The sequence below is a fragment of the Varanus komodoensis genome, unplaced genomic scaffold (assembly GCF_004798865.1).
Source record: "Varanus komodoensis strain SLA01 unplaced genomic scaffold, ASM479886v1 scaffold8, whole genome shotgun sequence".
In the NCBI taxonomy this organism is placed as follows: domain Eukaryota; kingdom Metazoa; phylum Chordata; class Lepidosauria; order Squamata; family Varanidae; genus Varanus; species Varanus komodoensis.
In genome coordinates, this window is record NW_025336481.1 from 23,528,882 (window position 1) to 23,550,356 (window position 21,475).

The following is a 21,475-nucleotide window of genomic DNA, read 5'->3' on the forward strand; positions in this document are numbered from 1 at the left end:
TCATACTAGGACAGCTAGTTTTTCTAACCCTAACCCAGTGATGGTGAACCTTTTAGTGACCGAGAGCCCAAATTGCAACCCAAAACACATTTATCTCAAAGTGCCAACACTACAATAAAACCTGAAAACAACCAGTCCTAGCAAATCTCTCTCTCTCTCTCCCTCTCTCTCTCTCTCCCTCTCTCTCTCTCTCCCTCTCTCTCTCTCTCCCTCCCCCCCCTTGGCAGCGCACTGACCAGTCATGGAAAAGTTCGGATAAATCACGACCAATGTATCGCGGCTCATGACATCATCACCTGGCGCCACTATTTTCCGAGCATGTGCATGGCCCCTATGTCTGCTCTTATCCAATGCTCAGCTCCTGGGGCAATGCTGGGGCAACTTGGCTCACGTGCCGACAGAGAGAGCTCTGTGAGCCCGCTGTGGCACCTGTGCCATAAGTTCGCCGCCACTGTCCTAGGGACTTGCTTTGACCTGCTCAGTATAATGAAGGGTAGATTTGAAAGTGTTGCAGCTATCTGTGTTGCACTTTGCTTAATCTGGGATGCAATAACATCATTCCGCATAATGTCTGCATGCACCTGCTGTCCCTTAAGATCCAGGTCTGAGGTTTTTCTTTGAGAACCCTTTTTAAAGGAAATCAGAAGAATGGCTACCCAGAGAAGGGCCTTTTCTGCAGTGGCACCCTGGCTTTGGAACTTGCTCTTCAGAGAGGTGCGCCTGGCACCAACCATTCAGTGCCAGGCCAGTCCCTTTTTATTTTGCCTGTATTTTAAGAATTAATTGTTATTTTAATATTGGCTTTATTAGATCTATATTCTATTGTATGTTGCTGTTACTGTTTGTATTGTTGTCCTGAGACTTTTGTAAAAGATGGGGTAAAAATGCTCTAAATAATATAAATAAAGCATAAGGCAAAAAGGAAGCTGGGATAAGAAAGGCAGATGGGCTAACATCACTCTCCGGAACTTCCAAATTTACTCTTGCAGGAATTGCAGTAAAGGGACCATCCATGGCTGGCCAGCAATGCTGGAAGTTCTTTTTTCTGTCTAAACATGCAATAGGATTTCACCCTAAGCCTGAAAAAAGGGGAAAGGGATTTTAACAGTGCAGTCTATGCATCTAAGTTGCATTGATGTCAATATTAAGTAGGATTGTAGATCCATCCATCCATCCATCCATCCATCCATCCATCCATCCACATACTGCCCTAGCTAAGCAATTTAACACTGTTGGATTTTGAAAATGATAAGTGGATGCATAAAACAGTAAAAAAAAATAGTTTCAGTTTGTCTTTTGCAAAGCAGTGGAAGATATAGTAGGATATTTTAAACAGAAGAAGCTTTTAATAACAGTGTACATTATCATTAACTTCTAGAATGTATCACTAGATTGCAATAGAAGTGTCACATTAAGCCTCCTCGACATTTATTGGCATAATATTTATTGGAATTATGCAAGTGTGTACACTTTAACAGATCACTGTCTCTTGAAGCACATTATCTCCAGTTTTGTATGAAAATTTAATTTTATAGCTCTAATTTAAAATACAGATTCATGGATAGCAATATATGTACTATTTTAGGACCATCTGGCTTAAAATGTATTTTGTTTTACGTGGAAATTGTCAGACTAGCAGTTAATCCTAGTGACTAGTTTCATATTGATGAAAAAATAACATTTTTAATGTGGTTGTATATACTTTATTTAATTCAAACAATGGCTTAACTTGGACATTTAATGCTTTACATATGACATGCTCTTTTGTATATAGCATAATATTTCAGTCATTTAATGCTTGGATTATCTAGCACCACAAATCTCAGCAGTTAAGCAGGTTTTAAAATTCCCAAGTTAGGCAGGCAGAAGAACCAAAATCTGACACTTTTCTAGAGGCAGCATTTTAGTTTTTAGACATAAATTAATTTGCAACATTTTCCTCCTAATCTATGACATTCCTCAGTGTTAGCCTTCCTCCATTCTGAGATTCTAGCTTCTGTAGAGAATTTGGTTAGTCCTGTATTTTTACCTTGGCAAGTGACTGCAACAAGGCAGATCATGTTAAAGAAGCACTTAAGGGACCGAAGTTGTCTTTATAGCCATCTTATACTCTGCTGAAAGTAGCTGAAACTAGCTCTAGAGTAGTGTACAGTAGAGCAGCCTTATCATAATGAACCCATATCTTTGTTGCCTTAAGGCCTAGATGCCCATATGCACCCATATCTCTGAGACCAAAAGGGCCAGACGACTTTTTTCCCTTGTAGATATAGATTGGTTACTTAGCAACAATGCTCTTGTTCCTTTGAAAATTAACCTGCCTAGACAGCCTTTCTGGCTAAAGAGGCAGGATATAAATCTAATAATAAATAAATAACTTTATTGCCTTCAAGCAAAGAAATTGAGATGGTGCCCAGACAGGAATCTAGCAGCCATTTTCGCTCTGGGCTATGAATGAATTACATATGCAAAAACATAAGTGCTGCAATGGAATTAGCCACTGCAGGCACGCTCTGGAAAGAAAGCGATCAGCCTTGCTGCTGGAGCAGCTCAGTGCAATTGCTGAATTAGAGCCACCACAAAGGTAGGAGACAGTTGCCGCAATAGACTTCTTCTAAAAGAGGAAGAAAGAAATGCTCAGTGCTAGAGAGGAGTCAGATGTTGACATTGTCATCATCCAAAGATAATGAGTTCATGTAAGAAGCCCAGTTCCCTAGTTTGCGTACCTTTGTTATCCTGTAGAAAGAGCATTACTCCAGTATGGTAAAATGATAATCTTAGCCCAATCCTGCTTTTTAAGAACTCATGATAACTGAGAGTTTTGTTAGACAATTTTAATATAATGCTTTTTGCAATCTTTTTTTTCAATCATATATTTATCAAAGGAGACAAAAATACCTGGCATTCCAACAGGGGATCAAGGCCATGTGAAAGACCTGAATGCTACAATAGAACTAAGAAAGCTGAAGTGTAAAATCAAGACCATCTTGGAAGACTGGATGAAATGTTACTGGGTAGCTTTTGGTCAGTCTTTAATTTAGTAACATGACTATCGGAGGAGGATGTTAAGATTTCTAAATTCATATGCATATTATTAAACATATTAATGTTTTGAGATGTTAGTTTTGTATACTTACTTCATTTATGAGCAACAACAATTAGTGGAATTTATTGAATTTAATTGTCATACACTGCTTTGGGAAACATGCCTCTGTCTGAAAAACAAGATAAACATAGAAACAAAAGGCCGAAGCACAATTTTGAAATAGAGTTTACACATTTAGCTGTGAGCCATAGAACATGATACGATGAGAAATCACATAATATACATATATGTATGAACTAAGCAACTACCTTGGGTCCCAGAGTAACGGAACTCTCTGACCCTACATCTCCACCAGGGAATTGATTTTATATAGCAGAAGAATACTTTGTACTTTTAAGCGGGGTTGAGTTTTAACTTAGACTTGAGTTTCCCATCACCAAAGCAAGGAGGAGAAGCTTCTGGTGGTGAAAGTCTGAACCAAGGCGAAGGAAGAAAGCTGCTTGTGTATGAGTGGGGCTGATGAACTTGGTGGACTCTGGGGCCCAACCTTTTCTCTGAACTAGTCTTATCCTATGGCAAAATAATCTTTCAAGGCTTTTCATCAAAATGTTAATTATACCCCCTCCCCTTCTCCTGAGATTCAGTATTGTCTCAGCTGAAAAATGCTATTCTTTATTCATGATGGGGTGGATCCTTCTGTGGCAGAAAGGGACATTGTGCAGAAGGTCCCTCCATCCAATTTTTTGAGATCTCCCCTGTATACACCACAGCTCTCCAAGGTTCCCTGATTCTGTGTAGCTTTTTCAGAAGACTTGAGGAGTTGCTGTGGGGAGGATGGGCAGGAAATGCTACTTCTACCAGGCTGGATCCAGCCCAATACAAAATAAACACATTTTGTATTCTTATGAATGAAAAACAAAATGACCAACATTTCTATAAGTGGAAAGAACTCCAACTAAAGAGAAAAGTTCTCCTCCATTTTCCAGTTCTTTTGGTGCAGAAACATGCAGACAACTAATTTCCTAAATTGAGTGTCTCAGTTGCAGGAAGATTCTGTTTATGTTTAGATACCTGGTTTAATTTTTCTGGCATACTGTATTTCAGAAATCAAGTCATGTCATAAACAAAGAACTTCAACCTTCCTTCAGAGAGGGGGACGGTGCAAAATGCAGCTGGCTGATGCTTCTCTAAATCCCCAAATAACACAGGGAGAAAAGAACAGCAATAAGGCCTCTGTGTTGGACAATCCAGTTCCATTCCAGTCTGCTTCAGTTAGCAGGCATTTATTACAACACAATGTATCATCTACTTCTTGCAGGTAAAAGCCAGAAACATCTACTGCTAAGTCTGCCTAACTATTTTGCAATAGCAAGTTAACATTTTAGCATTCTGCTCTATTAAGGTTGACCTGGGTTGCATGACACCAAAACCAGTTATGGGCAGCTAGCCACTGGAAGTCTAATGTGGAGTAGTTTTAATTTTTGTGAACAAGCTACCCTGAGAACCCATGATTTTTCAAGGTGTTTTCACACCCACAGTATGTTGCCATGTTGTCTGAACTTAGGAGACTTAGGATTTCAAAAGATCATTGTTTTTTGAAAATGGAGTCTTAAGGCAAAAGTGGCCAAAAACATTCCTGCTCCTTTCCTCATGAGTGTTCTTGCTTTCCAAAGTGTGCCTAGCATTATATTGCACTGCACCAAACCACACCACCCTTCTTCCTTGGCACTTTGCTCCCTTACTTCCCACAGTCTTTTGCCTCTTCTCTTGTTGGTGAAGTGTTTTTTTTAATCTATGTAAACCAGCTGGGTATTATCTGTTTGGAAACCTTGAAGTAGCTTGTTATTCTGTCAATTTCAGCCATGTCTTCAAGTCACCCTTTCTCCACCATCCCAGCAGCAATGTTTCCCAAAGGTAATACTGCAGATAATAACCTATATTTAATTGAAACAGTTGCTTGAAACTTCTTGTTGTACAATCCCTTAATACAATGTCATGTGTAAAATTCCTTCTCATTTGTGCATTGGAAAGATACCAATATGAACACCATCCACAATTCCTCCTAGTCACTGGAACCTTTGTTACAGCAATACAGAGAGAACTCATATTCAAGCCAGAAACAGTTTCTGCAGGTGCTTTAGCAGTTGCTGCCCACAGAGTTTGCTTTCTACGTCCTCTGCTGCCCATACAGCACCTGGGATCCCACATAGGAGACAGAAAGTCCTTTTGCAATCCTCCTGCTTCTCAGTTAACTGAATCTCCACCTATACTGTCTCCTAGCAGCTGGCACCATCTAAAGGGAAGTGCTCAGCTCCTGCTTTGATACCTGCCCAGACACCATCTCCTCCTCCTGGTCCACTATTGGTAGAATAGGACTCTCATCAGCCCCAGCTGTCAACTCTTCTTCCTGTTCTGCTATCGTTGTCACTGGCTGGTTGGTCATTACACAATTCCCCCTCTTGTTCCCCAAACATTCCTTGACCTCGATCTGATACTGGGGCTTGTTGAGATTCCACAACCATTTTGTCTTCACTGTCAGAACTTGCATTCCCATCAAAACTATACACTGTTCATGTGCATTCTGGAACCTTGTTCTGGTGCCTACCTTGTAACCATAAATACTTTTATGGCATGTCCCTCATGGTGCTTGTGGATTCTACACAGGGCTTAATGCACATTTAAAGGGGGCTTCAGGGAAAAGACGTACTATAACTATCCCCTTGAACTCATGTATAGCAGGCGAAATGGTTGACTAGCTTCCTCTTGCCCACAAAGGTAAATAGCTCTCTGTTTACCATTTATTCTCGGTAAACAGGCCTTTGCACTTCAACTGTGGCTTATGGCAATGTACCAAGCTACAAGGATGGTTAAACAAGCAAACAAGCAAGCTTGAATTACTCCCTATAATGTGCTTTTGGCTGCTTAAAGTTACAGTGGCACTTTTTCTACACACTTCTGGATGCATTAGAAGAACTTGTACCAGACATGAATGTCACTTGCTGCATCTTTCACAACAGCTGTAAGCGAAATGGGACAAACTCCTTCAGAACAACCCAAAGCTATCAGGATTGCCATCAGTGGGTGGGGAAATGATTCCTATCACTTCCCTTGAAACCAATATTCAAATCAGCAATTCAAGAGAAGCTAGAAATACCTGTTCAACTATCCCGGAGTGGATCTGGAGCCATTACTGATATGTGTACTATCACTAAGAAGGACTGACAAATTTTAATTAGACTAAGTGTTCTGTATATAAGCTTGATTTCTGATCTGTACCACAATTACTTTCCATGCATAAGTTACCAGGGTGAAGTGGGAACCATTTCTACATGGCTGGATTTTACACTCCTTTGAACAGGTGTGTTAGGAATTCTAGTGTGCTAAATATGCAGTGTGTGTCCACTAAAGATATGTGTGAAACAGTGTAAGATGCCTTAAACATAATTTCAAATTGTTTGTTTGTTTATATGGCAATTTGTATGCTGCCTAATACTGAAGCAAAGGTGCAATCCTATACAAATTCAAACAGAGAAAATATGCTGACTGGCAAATGCTGGGAGCTGTAGGCCCCTTTTCTATATCAACATGCATACAATTGCACCCTAAATTAAATAAATTAACCTGAAGAAATAGACTTCTATAACCTTAGTTTTGTAGAATAGTTGTGGTATACCTCTTTTTTTACATTTACATGTTTATCTGATTTATGGTTACTTCTCTTGTAGAGCTCCCCATTTATCAAGAATAATCTTCAGAACAAATCAGTCATTCATTACTTGCTCCAGCTTAAATAAAGAAAAACCCCAAATCTCCCCTAAAACCAGGTGAGTACATCTGATTATAAATTAATTTTATTAATTAAATGTCCACAAATACACAATTCCCACACACAGTCACACAAAGACATTCCCCACTGTCATGTCCTGCAGCAGTTGCTTAGCTTGGGAGGCCTAACAAGCACATGGAGGAAGGCATTTTCAAGGTTGGTTGCACCGTGTGGGGAGTGGGCCACCCTTTCCCTCACCAGTTGCAATTTCCAAAAGTGCCCCACTAAGTGCAGTTAGGCCAGGAAATAATTTAGAAGGGAGACTATTTAGATAAAAGACATTTATCTTTTTCTCATTCCTCTCCTGTAAAAGGTTGGCCATCATCTTAACTAAAGAGTTTTAAATATGGCTGCTCTAAACAATGGTACTGTGTTGTCCTCAATCCATTTTTAAGGTTTTTCAGCCAAGATCACCACATTCTTTTCCCAGTTATTTTATCTTGTATAATCAGCTGCAACAATAAAGTGGCAAAGGTCCTGAAAAGGTTTTCTAGCAAAGAGTGGAAGTTCAAGAGAAATAGAGTGGATTGTGTGAGTAGGAGGAGAGAATGGGTGTGAGCAGTCCTTTTGAGCAATCCTTGGATAAGGTACCCTCAAAGGTCCCCATCCTTCACAGTGTGCCATCTCACTGCCAGTGCCACCAGCTCTTGCAGTGCTGCATCCTTTTTTCTTATCATTTCTACCACTTGATTGCATGACTGGTAGAGCCAGTGAGCAAACAGGTGTTGGCGTCTGCGTCTCCTTTTTACCACCACTACCACTGTCTCAGATCTGCAAGAGGCAGGTGAATAAGCACACAGTTGTCTCTGATGTCCTGCTGCATTGTGGACCTGCAGCAGATGCCTACACTTGATGCCAACACTGTCCGTATTGCAGACTTAAACCGATTTAATAATCTTTCCCTATTCTCAGGACTCTGAGAACTGAGTTTCTGTAGGAGGAAAGACTTGGACATATCGTAAGGGTGCAATTCTTTGTGGGTTTCTGAATTTGGAAGGCTATGAGTATCTAAATGAGTGTGAGAGGAGTGCAGAAGCAAGGATGACCTCTACATTCCCCTTCCTCTCAAAAACATTTGGACAGCTAATTTCAGTGCTCTGAATGCTTTCCTTTTCTCATGTGGAGAGGCTAAAGCACCACCTGGATCTGGTGGCAGCCAGCTGAGCATTGCTCCTCCCTCCTCACATCACCCCCAGGACACCCCACCAGTGTCTGTCCCACAGAAGACCTTCCATCTCTGCAGCCTCAGCCAGTGCATTTATTTCAGCTGGAGCCATATGAACTGGCTGTGAGGGTAGACGGTGGACTTGGAAGGCTTTCCCAGGGTTGCAGTGGGGACTCTGACTTTCCCTTTGGCTTGCTAGACAGCATCTATTGGCCTGAGCTGTTTGGTGAAGTAAATACAAATGAATTTGTACAAATACCAGTGCCTCCAAGTATCATTCAGGGAATTCAATCCTATGTGAACTGCACAGACGAAGATGAGAACATCAGTATAATAAACCAAACAATTTTGGGGACTCTCTGGGAAGCACTGAAAGATAAATGGGTATAAAGAAATATATCCATATAGCATAGATATGGCCAGCAAGAGAAAGATTACTTGGGCATAGAAAGCAGCAAGAATGAAGCAAAAAGGCGGGAGGAGAAGGAAGGTGATGCTGGTATCACAGGAGCTCGTGTAGGACAGTTAGAGGAGTGATGGGCAGTGACAAAATGTTGGCCTGCCTTCAAGGGAAGGCACATTTAGTCATTCATTCATTTATTTATTTATTGCAAACATTTATATCCTGTCCTTCCCACAAGCGCTGAGGACGGCTTGCACAATATAAAATTACAATACAATAATAAAACCTCAATTATTAAAACAATATAAAACAACACATCATGAACTTAGAAAAAAGAAAAGAGAAGAAAAGAATAGAAAATGCGACTATGGAGAGGATTTTTTTTTAAACATCTAAAACCCTTGATTATTAAAATGATGGTTGAATAAAAGGTCTTTACCTGGTGCTGGAAGAAGTATAATGTCGGCACCAGGCGGACCTCTCTGGGAAGTACATTCCATAGTCTGGGTGCCACTATGGAGAAGGCCCACCTCCAGATAGACACCCTCCATACTTCCTTCAAGGAGGGTTCCCAGAGCTAGGATTCCCCCACCGATCTTAAGAGGCATGAGGGCATATAGGGAAGGAGGCGATCCTTTAGATACATGGAGAAAGCTGTAAGGAAGAATGATAATCAAGGCAATCTGTGAAGAAAAGATCCTTTCTCAGAGGCCTTTTGAATTACCTGGAAAGGGGAGAGAGTTTGTCAGGAAGATCCGAAGGTTGGGATATCAGTCCTGTTCAAATTTACATTTCTTTCTTCCACTGTTTTCTAGTGACAGTGAAAAGGCATGCTGTGCATCCTACGCGGCCTGTCCTGTAGCTCTCCGAAATACAATGCTGGGAGGTGAAGTGAAGACTTGTAGATGCAGCAGCCATCAAATTCCCTATGTTACAGACCTGGAGTATAATGAGCTTATTAACAACCAGGTCTCTTCCCCAGAGCAGATCATGGTGGTCTGTGTGACTGGCTCACTGAGAGCAACAGACCTTGAGGCCAGCATGGACGAACACTTAGAGAAGCTCTATGAGAGAAGGAACAAGAACAGGAGTATGCCTTGCATACAGGTGGGCCTCTCTGGTTTTGTTGTCCCAGTTGTGCCAACATCTGCTGCAAAAGCAAGAACCTTTTAAACAACTCCTTGGTACAACAATACACTTTTCTACCATTGCTTGGTGGAATATTTTTGTTTACGGCCATGGAACTTCATTCTACATGATTTGGGTAGTAGGATTGTGTTATAATAAATATGCACTACAGTCCTATGCATACTCAAATCTAAACCTATTGATCACAGAGCTTACAGTTAAGTGTGTATTAAGATTGCACTAAGACTGAGATGGAAGAGCTCATTCTGAGCATGAATGCTGAAATTTCCTGATTTAAACTAGCAGTGATAAATTATGTAAATTTGGTGAGGTGGGAATGCATCAGGGAGTTATTTTGTCAACTTTGAATGTCTCTCCCTAAGTTAAGTGTACTTGAGACAGTTGCCAGTCTGAGCAGCAAAGAGCAGGAAAAACCAATTCCTTTCATGCAAACTGGCTGAATTGGAACATTGTGCTCTGGCAAGTGGTAGAATGTCATTGTGGTCATTGTTGACTTGTTCCTATGCTGACGCTGCCTTTTGTTCTGTAGGGTCGTTTGGACTCCTTTCGCCTGCTCAAATATGATATCAACTCTGCAGATGAGTTCACAGATCACTGTGGTCCGTTACTGATGGAAAGGCATAATATTAGTCCTGGTATGGTTTTGGTAGGTTACAGCTATTCTTCCTGTTACAGTTCTTGTCTTGTCAGCCTAGTTTAGACACAGATCAACAGGGAATCAGATAAGCGAGCAGGAGATATGTACTCATGCTCAGGCCACGGTTTGAAGGGGTCTGTATGCGCACTGGGCAACTTGTTAATTTTCCATCCAGAAGCAGCTGCATGTGCCTTTTGGAATGCTGCTCTGGATAGATTTTTTTGACGTTTTCAGTCTGCTACTGAAAGGATCAAGTTGAAAACTCCCTACATGTTTGCATGCAGCACTTTGTTTCCAAACCACACCTTTTAAATGTCTCTCTGTTATGGACTTCCCCTATAAATGCCAACTGCTTTTTAATTTATGTCAGGTTCTGAACTGGCTTTGCATGAAAATTATAGAAAGTGTTCGCAGTTTGGGATTATAATTTCTACTGGAATCATAACATGGACTAGTGTTACCAAAACTACTTGGGAGGACAGATTTCTAAGGTCATGACCAGGCAGTAGGAAAAAGGAGAAGGGATCTCTTCCAAGCAAGAGACTCCTTGATGCTGTGGCTAGAATCTGAACAGGGAATAAACCTCATTCTCCTTGGAGCAACACTCCCCTGTTCTGAGTATAGGACACTTGCTCCATCCCACTTGTATCCACTGTAGTGCTTGATTCTTGCACTTCTTAGGTTATCAAAGCTAATAAGGACAGGATGCCTACTTGGATTCAGGACGTTATAAATTCCTCCTTCAGAGAGGGAGTGATACTGATCTCTTTGAAGTAGACCATAATCAGCCTGTTATTGAAGAAACCAAACTCAGGTTCAGAAATGCAGAACAACTTTTGGCCAGTTGCTGAGTTCCCCTTTGGCAAAATGCTTGAGCAGGCAGTCCAGGCATTCTTGAATGAAGTTGATTTTCTAGATCCATTTCAGGCGATGTCTTTAGGTCTGCTTTAGGGGAAAAACTGCCTTGGATGTTCGTGCCAACAGAGTAATATGGGGTGGGTACATGCAGCTCTGTCAGTTTGTTTGGCTCTCTCAGCACATTTCAGTACAATCAATCCTAGTATCCTTCAGGATCACCTGTCTGAGTTACAGGGTGCTGTTCTTGGATATTTCCAGAAGTGCTGGGGGATTACTGCTCACAGGGATCAATTTTATCTCCCATGAAATCTCTGCTGATGGTTATGTGGAGGCGTTATCAGTATTCAGCTTTACCTCTCCTAACCCAGATGAGGCAGTGGATTTCCTGAATCAGTGTTTGAGCAAAGAAATGGAGTAATAAACTACAGCCCAATGCAGATAAGACTGCTAGTGAGTGGTTTCCCTGCCCAGCTGAGCTGTGTTCAATTTTTTCTGGACGGGGTTGTAATCCTCCTGAAAAATCATGTGCACAACTTGGAAATGTTCCTAGATGCATCCCCTTACTTGAGGCACAAGAAAGCCTTGGTGGCTGTGAGTGCCTGGCAATTGTTATCTATGCTCTGGTAACTTCCAGGTTTGGATTACTGTAATGTGGGACCAACTTTGAAGACAGCATGGAAACTTAATTTAATTCAAACAAATCTGCTAGAACTGATGTGATCAGGCAAAGCTAATGTTTTATCAGTTGCACTGGCTTCCCATCCATTTTTGAGCTCAAGTCAAAGTATTGATGTTGACTTTAAAGTCCTAAATTGCATGTGACCAAAATATTTAAGGGGACCTCTCTTCCTGTATTTGCCTGCTTCAAGCATTAGACCATCGTCAGATTTCCCCCTGGGGTCTCCCCTGAATAAAATAATGAATGTTGTTGTAAGTGCATCTTCTCAGTCATAGTGTACTGTTTATGAAATACGCCCTGCAAGGAGGCAATGCACCCTAACCAATTGCCAGTGTAGTCTCCAGACAGAATTGAGTTCTATTCCCCTACAAGTCTCACCTGTGCCAGAGTGCTTTGGTGGTCATTTCAGCTCTCAGTCAAGGTGTCAACATTCTTAGTAACATGTGGCTTTTCCATCCTAATTAAAACGTTTAATCCATTTTTGGTAGATGTACATTCAAGGAAAGCTGCTCTTCGCTAACTACATTTTCAACGGATACAGCAAATCAGTGAAAGACCTTCAGAAACAATTTATTCTAACCAGGAACAACTACAATAGGGGCTACTATTTACCTCCTGATTACAGATTCAGGTATTATACTCTATATAGCAATTCTTGGGATCCACAGTACCTTTAATTGTAGTTCGTTGCAGAACTTCAGAATAGAGAATGTGACACTGTCTTGATTGGGAAGGGCACAAGTTGGTGGTTGTTCAAAGTTGTTTTACTCTCTCACCTTTTATGAAAAGGATGGCCCAAAAAATTAAATCACCTTGATTGAAATTCTGCAACAAGCTTTTTATTAGGGTCACAATGGTTAATTGGTACATTAAAATGTTATATGATAAGTTGATTAACTGGCATGTGTATCGGCCTGGTGGCTGCACTTTAATGCCACTATTTTTGCAGCCTATTTTGTTTTTAATGTGCTTTTGTATTAGGGAGTGGAAAAAAGAACTGAGGAATTATAGCTCCATTTGGACACAACACTAACTCATAGTTCAGCACAAAGGAAAACTATCCAGGTGAGCCATGGGAGTATTTACTGTCTCCCGCTTCTCCTCTAGCACAGGCAAGAAGTAAGAAATATTTGCTTCTATCTCCGTCTGCCATTGTTACATCTGAATTAGAAACCGTGCTCAGTTTTAATTATAGTTTGTAAGAACAAGCAGAATTGTAGGCCAAGGTTTGAAATTGATTTCTGTAGACAAGCCTCTGTTGCACATAACTATAACTCACATTTAAAAGCAAGTCTCTTTGTGGCTCTATGAAGACAGAGGTGGGGCAGGGCACAAGCACTCAGGCCCATTCCCATTTGGTTTAGGGTTACATATATATTAATGGTACCTATGAATGGTACCTTTATATATTAAACTTTAAGTTATTTTACACAACTTTAAATGTTAAGAACACCAATACTAAGGCTTTGGTATGCATATTTACGAAGTAAGTTATTCTATTGCTAGAAGGGCATTTGATACAGGATGTAAAATTATTCATTTCTGAGTTTGGCAATGCTTGTGGGTGGTACAGGGGTCCTTGACACTGCTAAGCTCCCTTGCCCCTCCAAATAGTTTACTTTTTTAAAGTAGTATACCTTTTAAAGGTTTTAAAGACTACATACAATAGAAACCACCATCTAGCTTCCCACCAGCAAGATCTCTTCCTGTCCTTTCCCTCCATGCCTTTGGCCTCAAAACATCTTTTGAAAGAAAAGAAGAGGGCAGGGCGTCTGGTGGGTTTTCCTTTGCTTTCCAGCATGCCCAGCCAGCTAGCTAGCAAGTTAGCAAAAGCTTTAAAATGAAGGAAAGGAAAAGGCTGCTACTTGGTAAGCTGATTTTGCCAGTAGTTTGCCAGTGTTTTGAGTGTGACAGTGTAGAGCAGCACAAAGATGAGGGAAATACAGTTTTTAATGAGAGAAAGAAGTTCAGAAAGTCATAGAAAAACACAGTTTATATGTCAAGCAACTGAAGAGTTAATAGAGAAGTTCAGAAATAGGAAATAGAATTTTTACTTTTTTAAAAGTTACAATCTCAAGTCTTCGTATGCACACAAACATTCTCATTAGTACAGGAAAGAAGTATGACTCCTTAAAGAGGACAGAATGAAATGTCAGACATGGTAGTGTTACGCTTCATCAAATAATATCTGTATTTTCCAGTATATACTTTGATAATGAATTGGACAAACATTCTGGAAGATAAAAATGCTGAAAAGGATTTTCCTAGCCATACACTTATCAGCATCAAATTGGGCTTACAGACATGATTAAAAGAACATGAAAAGCATAGACATGAACATGTACCAGAAATTAAGGAGGGTAACTCAATATAGATACAACTCCTCATTTGCCCTGGGTTTAGCAAATCCTTTCCCCATTTACTGACTAAAAACAAGAAGCTACCCTGCTCCTACAAGCAATGTGTTGTTATAATTAAATTGTAAATTCTGCTCTTACATACCAATATCAGAAATGAGTTAAAGAAGGACCATATAGTCTCATATGGCTGAGAAGCTTCACATGTAAATGCATGGGCTTAAACTTAGGCCGCATAGTTTTGGCTAAACCTGCAGAGAAAAGTATCTTTCCCAGAAGATCACACAGGCCACTGTTTGAGAGGCTGTGCAGGGATACCTCTTTGGAGACTGGGAGATGGTATGTAAAAACTGTCATTAATCTGCATAAGTGATCGGTCTGTACATAGCCTGTAATACAAAGTTTTAAGAAAAGTGGCCAAGCTGGCTTCTCCTTTGTATGAAGCCGGTACTTGGGACTTCTCCACAAACCAAGGAGTACAGAAGCAAACCTCTCATTCATATACCTGTGGTATCAAAATTATCCCTCAGCTTCATCGGTTACATCCTGCTTCTTTCAAGTGGTTAACCCCCTGGCCAGCAAGCTTTTCATTTAGTCTGACAGGAAGCTCCTGGCAGAGGCCTTACAGGCAGGTCTCCTGTTGGACTATTGCAGACCCTTTAAGATTTCAACTTAAATCCTGTGGATGTAATATGTGAGAAAAAATACTCAGTTTCCAGTCAGCAGGCATATGGGCAGGAGTAACCAATGTTCATTAGTAAAGTGCCTGCAACAGTGAGCCAGCACTGTATACTGCATAAACTAGCTATTGCCAAGATCATTTAGCAAGAACTTCATCTTCAGAGGAAAGTCAAGTTATAAACAAGCATCCATATTAATAAACAAAATAACTGCAGTGCTGGTAAAGCATATATTTGTCCCTCTTATGCCCCCCCATTTGGCAAAAATAAGAAAAAGTATAACATTTTACAATAAAGAAAAGCTGGTTCAAAATACAGGCACTGTGTTATGGATGCTTGAGAAGAAAAAGTACATATAAGAGATGAATCAGGATATGCCAATGGTAAATAGTAGGTTTTTAAGATGCAAAATAGAGGAACCAAAGGGCTATCGTGGAGTGGGAGGGGGCTATAATAGAACCATAGTAGTAAGAAAATAAGGTGAAGACCTTTGGAAAGAGCTCATCAGGGTACCTTATTGGGCTTCAGTCACACTGAATGTGTCTTTAACTGAAGTTGTGAATGTAATGGCAGTTTAATTAAATTGCTATTAAAATGTTCCTATACTTACTTTGGTTATACCAAATTCTAAAGCAAAAGAACAATATTTGCAAAGTCCACTGGAGTAACTGTGTTACTCTATTATATAATAAATAACCACTGGAGAGGAGACTGAATAACAGTGAAGTGTCTGTGAAATTCACCAGGATATATTTGCTAGCCTAGACTCCCACAAGACTCTGTAAGCATTATCAGGTGATTTTTCAAAGGTTAATGTAACCAGCTTGTCTAGTTAAAATTTAAAATGTGGTATTGTACACTAGGCTTTCTGTAACCCCATTCCCATTCTATAATTTGGATAGAAACAATTTAAGATATTATAGAGGGAATCTGTAAGATCGTATCGAGATAATGTGAGTGAAGAGCTTTGAGCAGTTAAAAAGTGTTCAAAATATTATTTCCATTAACTGCAAGTACATTTATGGCTGTATAACACTTCTAGATAAGCTAAAATGGTCAGGAAGATGTCTGTTCAGGACCCAAAAGGAAAACTACGAATAGCTACTGAACTCAGAACAGCTGAGCACAAAGATCTATGCTATAGCCAAAAAGCAGTAGCAGCAGCTCAGTAGAAATTGGCTGCTATGACACAGATGAATAAAATATGCTCAGAAGGGCATTGTTACATCAGAAAAAATCCCATTGTCTTCAGTGGGGCTTACTCATGGGTAAGTGGGCATTTGATTGCTGTCCAAAGGCTATAAAAACAAATGCTTTAAAATGTTGGAAGAAGAATGTGTGTGTCTTCTGAATTCCTGAAATACAGAGGTTTATGTTTTAAAGGCCAGGAATCAAGATTAAAAATAGCTAATCTGACTTGTCATTTTAAACTGATACAGCACAGCCATTGTTGGGTTCAAACTCTAGGTCTTATATGAAGTACCTAGTCAAATAATGATTATGTAATGCAAACTTGAAACTAAGATAGTCTAGAAAAAAATCCACAGTTCTGTGATAACCTAGAATCATAAAATAGAGGATAGTCAATGTATATCAAAGTTTAGCATAATTGATACCACAGTTCACTTTGTTTTCTGTTATAACTGTAGTACATTTATTGTGGCTCTTTGTTTTTGCATTCTAGTTCTCTTGAAAAAAGCCTGCAGACTTACCCTGAATATACTCAAGCAAGCACTTGAGAAGATATTTCTAGATACATTTGTGATGCCACTGGCAGGTAGTAGAAAAAAAATTGTTTTCCTTTCCTTGAATAAAATTTCACAGGCTGCAGTCAGAAAATAATGAGCCTCTCAGTTTGCTACTGGACACCATTGGGTCCCTTCAAATTTGGACATCTTATCTTTCAAGATGACTCAAATCAGAAGAATTCTGAAGGTAGAATTAAAACCAATGATTTATAAAGTAATGTCTAGCATGACCAACCAGACTTTTATCTGAGGCACTTTGCTGCTACCAAAAATGATGATGATGATGATGATGATGATGATAAACCCAAGGCATGAAGCAAGAGTGAAGGTGCTCTCAGGTGCAATGTTGATCATTTGTTTCAAGACAGCCAATCATCACAGGGTCATTGGCGCATTTAGAACAAATTGTTTAGGATAACAGTATTTTTATAGTGAATAAACTATGTCATAAATGGAAGATACTCCAAAAAGCTGGTGCAAATCAGAGTAAATTCTCTTTAGGAAAAGTGTCTAAACACAGTTTTGTACTAATAGTTGGAGAGCTTCCTTGTCATTGTGAGCATTGCTAGACTGGCACAGTATGGAGCAATTGCCTGCAGATCAGGCATATGATGACTATATGTCTATAGTTGGAATTACTAATCTGAAATGGTTATGATGTTAAGAGACATGCACACAGCTGAAATTACTGAGATTCCTCCCCAGTTTTTCTGCTATTCTTTATAGCTTTCCCATCTTAGAAAAGGATTTGCAGATTTTTGCACAAAATAGTTTAAAAGCAGAATATGGAACTATTTTTGCCCACTTTCTCAAGCTTTTTGAGCTCAGTTTAAACTGCACTTGGGAGCTCTGTGGGGCATTTCCTGCTTAAGAGCCTACATTAACATTTTCTGAGAATTTTTAAGGCTCTACAGTAATATTCTTAGGAAATTCTCATAGGTACACTTGTTAAGATTTGTGGATATATTGATGCTGTATATTTGCACATTTTGCTTAGTTTTTAATTTTGAAATATATCATGAGTCAAAGTATTCATAAGTTTGAATTATTCAGCTTCTATAATGGAGATACCTGCTCTGGAAAACAGAAACAATTACACTGATATTGAGTTCCAACTTGATGAACACCTGTTCGAGCCAGGATGGACCACTGGTGTTGAAACAATATATTTGAACTGCCTGAAAACCCATCATAAACTGCAGGAACACCACTACATAACAGTGAAAAATAGCAGTGACAAAATATTTGGGGAGAAAACACATGGTGGTGAGATTCTGCTTTTTTCTGAAGTCTGAAATTGATGTTTGAAGGGAAACTAAAAAACAGCATAAGAGCTTGAATTAGGCTACTATTTAAGGTTCTGCAGGCAGTCCCTGGGTTATGAATGTTTGAGTAACAAATCACCCATACTTACGAGTGAACTGCCATAAAGCCTATCAATTAAAAAAATTGAGTTAAAGGCCTACTGCAGGAAATTGTCATCACCATAGAGAGAGAGGAAGCAAAAGGGGAGAGAGGGAGGCCCCCAAAGCAGGTCTTCCCATCCTGCCCATCTGGAGAGGGAAATTGCTCTGGCATTTTCTTGTTGCAATGAGGAAGGCATTGGTGATTGGGCAGGCGGGGCGGATGGTGTTGAGGTACATATAAGGCTCCATCTTTGGAGGCTTATGAGCATCAAGGGCAGAGGATACTGGATCATGCTCTTACCAAATATCCATATACATTGCTGCAGCTGCATTAATTATAGGTTACTTCATGTTCTAAAAGAGTGGGTTTATGCATTGTAATTATGTACTATGCCTAAATAATATAACATTTGTTTATGTGCTGATTATTTCAAATTAATTGAGTTTTTCTTCCCAATGGACAAAATCTAATTTGTGGCACAATCTCAGGAATGTCTACTCAGGGGTAGGCCCTCTGATTCAATAGTATGTATTCCTGTCCTGCATGTTTAGGACTGAAGCCGTAGGTACTTTGGAATAAACTGATAAGTTGATGCATATCTACTGTTAGGGTTATGATCTAATGGCTCTGCTAGTCACCCTCCCCCACCCCCCAAATGCAGAGAAGTTGTGGACATCCAATGGAAGGCAGAAGAAACGTGGAGGCAAGGATTGCCTCTCTCAGAGCTCCTCCCACCCCCCACAACATTTAGATTGCCAATTTGGGAGGCCAAAGGATTATCTAGAGCTCCTGCTTGCAAGTTCTGCAATATGAGGGCTCCAAAGGCCAAGGCACTGTAGTGCCCCACCTTTGCAGTCAATGCAGAAGTGCACCAGCTACCTCCCTGTGGAGGCACTTGGGCTTGGAAAGGAGGCAAAGGGGGCATGCCGGGGGTGAAAAGGTGAGAAAGTTGGGGCTGATGGCATAAGTCATTCCAAAAAGAGCTGCCTAGATGAAATACAAGCCATGTGGAAATACAGTAGTGGAGATCACTGCTGCAGTGGTGTCTTGCTTCATGCCTTAGACCCACAAAAGCCTCTGAGCTTGTAGATTTTCATTAGAGGACATTAGATTATGCCCTAAGTGTTTTGCCGCCATTCATTAGGAAGAAGAAGGGCTGAGGCACCACCAAGATTCCTCATATTCCAGCAGAGCCTTGCTTATCCTGTTCTCCAAGACCCTCCCTCTGCCTCCAGTGCTGGCTCTTCATCTCCTTTGCAACTTCAGACCTGCCACTGGCATGGAAAGAACTGCATGAGCTGCAAGGAAAAAGGAAGACTTCCTGGGCTGGTGCTACAGCTATTTTTATTGTCATTTAGACAGTGTCTAGCAGCCACAGGACCGTGCCCTAGTTATAGCTTTAACTGTATGAATAAAATTAAAGCATAAACACTATTAAATTGTATAAGTATAGCAAGTCACAATATAATATGCTAAATGATATATAAAATATGTTTTAAAAGTTGTACAGTTTAAATATAAGTGTTGCATATCTTTCAACCCCCCCCCTACAAATTACAGTGAGTTTTTCTCCCCCCCCCCCAAAAAAAAAAAGAAGAAGAAGAAGCTGGAAATGAGTTTTTCCTGGGATTTTAAACTTCTAGAATATCACATGTGTATGCCTGGAGTAAGTTTTTACTTCCTAACACAACAAGTTTATGGTGGAGGTCTAGAGCAGATACAGAATCTCAGAACCCAATGTCTACAGAATTTGGTATACAAGAGGTTTACTAGCTGGGTGCAAACCCTTTCTTAACAAAAATAGATGTTTGTTCTGCCAGAAGCTACTTATTGGAGCTGGATAAAAATAATTTAAATGGACCAGACATTTAAACTGACTAATGCTTTGACATCACAATCAATTAGCTGATTATATCCCATACTTCAAAATCTAGCTAAAACAGGGATTGGAGGCTGAGAACTGGAAATTGGAAACTGCACACTTATAATATACATTTTCCCCATTTTCCCAACTTTTAATGTGGCCACTTTGATCTGCATTCACTGATGTTTTACTTCTACGACTACTTTCTAAGATAAATACAGAGACCTAATTCATGATTATTTTGATGCAAGAATGACATTCACATCATGTATGTGTTACAAGGCATCCATGAAGGAACATATACAAAAACTGCTGTAGATGTTGGATATGGAGACAATTTGTACACATAACCAGCAGCTCTTCCAAATAAATAGCTTCAGGGAAAAATAGCAACATTCCTTATAGCAGAGGTGAGCTGATGGTAGACAGTGGTCTATTGTTCAATTTCAGGGAGAAACACCCAGTGCCACTTGGCTGCTACAATTCTTGCAAAAAATGCTGGACTAGTTTTCTCTTGGTGTGATCCACCACATTAGAAGTTCCTAATCAGGATTATGTAAACACAGATTTGTTATACTGAAATGTTCAAGAGTTCTCAAGTGTCTAGTCATGCTTGCTAAATTTCACACACATGAGATTCTATTAAACACAAAGAAGATCATGCAACACTCATGTTAGCCTACCCTTTCTCATGCTATTACTTTGGACATTTTTCTCATGAGAAACATCTTTCTGATAGGTGATGCACAAGTCCTTCTAATACAGGAATTGGCTTATTGAAAGTACACAGTGAGGACTATGCACAATTTATCATAACCCCATTCATCTTATTACATTAACACCAGTGGGAAGCTTGTCAGTTGCTGACTGAGCTTTTATTGGACAAAACAATCTATTCTAAATTGTACATTGCCTCTAATTCATACAGCCTATGCTCTTAGGTGGTGGCTGCTCATTTTGTTCTAAAAATACTTAAAACATCATTCAGCAAAATGCTTTGTTCTTTGGTTTCTGACAATATTCAGCAGTGTTGAATACTGTTAGAATACATTGCATCCACTTGTACTGTTCAGCGCATTGCAGAACGCCCAAATGTTGTTAGTACAGGTCCATCAAACTGGTGGCCCATCTGAACTGAACGCAACCCATAAAGTCCTGAGTACATCCTGGCTTTCAAATCCTATATGATGCAGTGCAGTGCAGTGCAGTGCAGTGCAGTGCAGTGCAGTGTGTAGATGGGTAAGTGATGGTTATGAAGCATCTGGTTCAAGTCACTGGACATTTTGGCTAGCAGCCTACTTAAGGCCTAAGAGCCAAGAGTTTGATTTCCCTTTAATTTCCTTGTATCGTATGCTCCTTTTCTCAGATAGGGTATCTAAAATGTTTTTTTTTTTTCCTTTTGGGTGTGAATCCAGACACACTGAGTTAATGGAACACCATGGGAGATACATACAGAGAATGGATACATAGTAAATGCTTTACCTGGCACCTCTGTGCACTAGATTCCACTATATGGCATTTTGATAGCATGGAAGCTCAAGAAGGAAAAGTAGCAAAACATTGGTATGGACAGTATGATTCACACACGCTTCAGCTGAGAGGCATTTACATGTACCTCAAATGACCCTTGGAAAATGAACAACTAGATCGGATTTTGTC

General features: G+C 40.0%; 1 protein-coding gene across 1 annotated transcript in view; it reads left to right on the forward strand.

The window, feature by feature from the left end:
• The window catches only part of LOC123036352 (uncharacterized protein C3orf20 homolog), a 42,064-nt gene extending 22,609 nt beyond the window's left edge, over positions 1-19,455 (forward strand). Inside the window, exons 12-19 of the mRNA XM_044455533.1 lie at positions 2,883-3,021; positions 4,148-4,361; positions 4,904-4,957; positions 6,769-6,867; positions 9,253-9,544; positions 10,116-10,232; positions 12,249-12,391; positions 16,482-19,455. Coding sequence (XP_044311468.1) covers positions 2,883-3,021; positions 4,148-4,361; positions 4,904-4,957; positions 6,769-6,867; positions 9,253-9,544; positions 10,116-10,232; positions 12,249-12,391; positions 16,482-16,536 — 1,113 coding nt within the window. The 3' untranslated portion in view covers positions 16,537-19,455. The remainder of the gene's footprint in view (positions 1-2,882; positions 3,022-4,147; positions 4,362-4,903; positions 4,958-6,768; positions 6,868-9,252; positions 9,545-10,115; positions 10,233-12,248; positions 12,392-16,481) is intronic.
• The last annotated feature ends 2,020 nt before the right edge of the window (positions 19,456-21,475 follow it).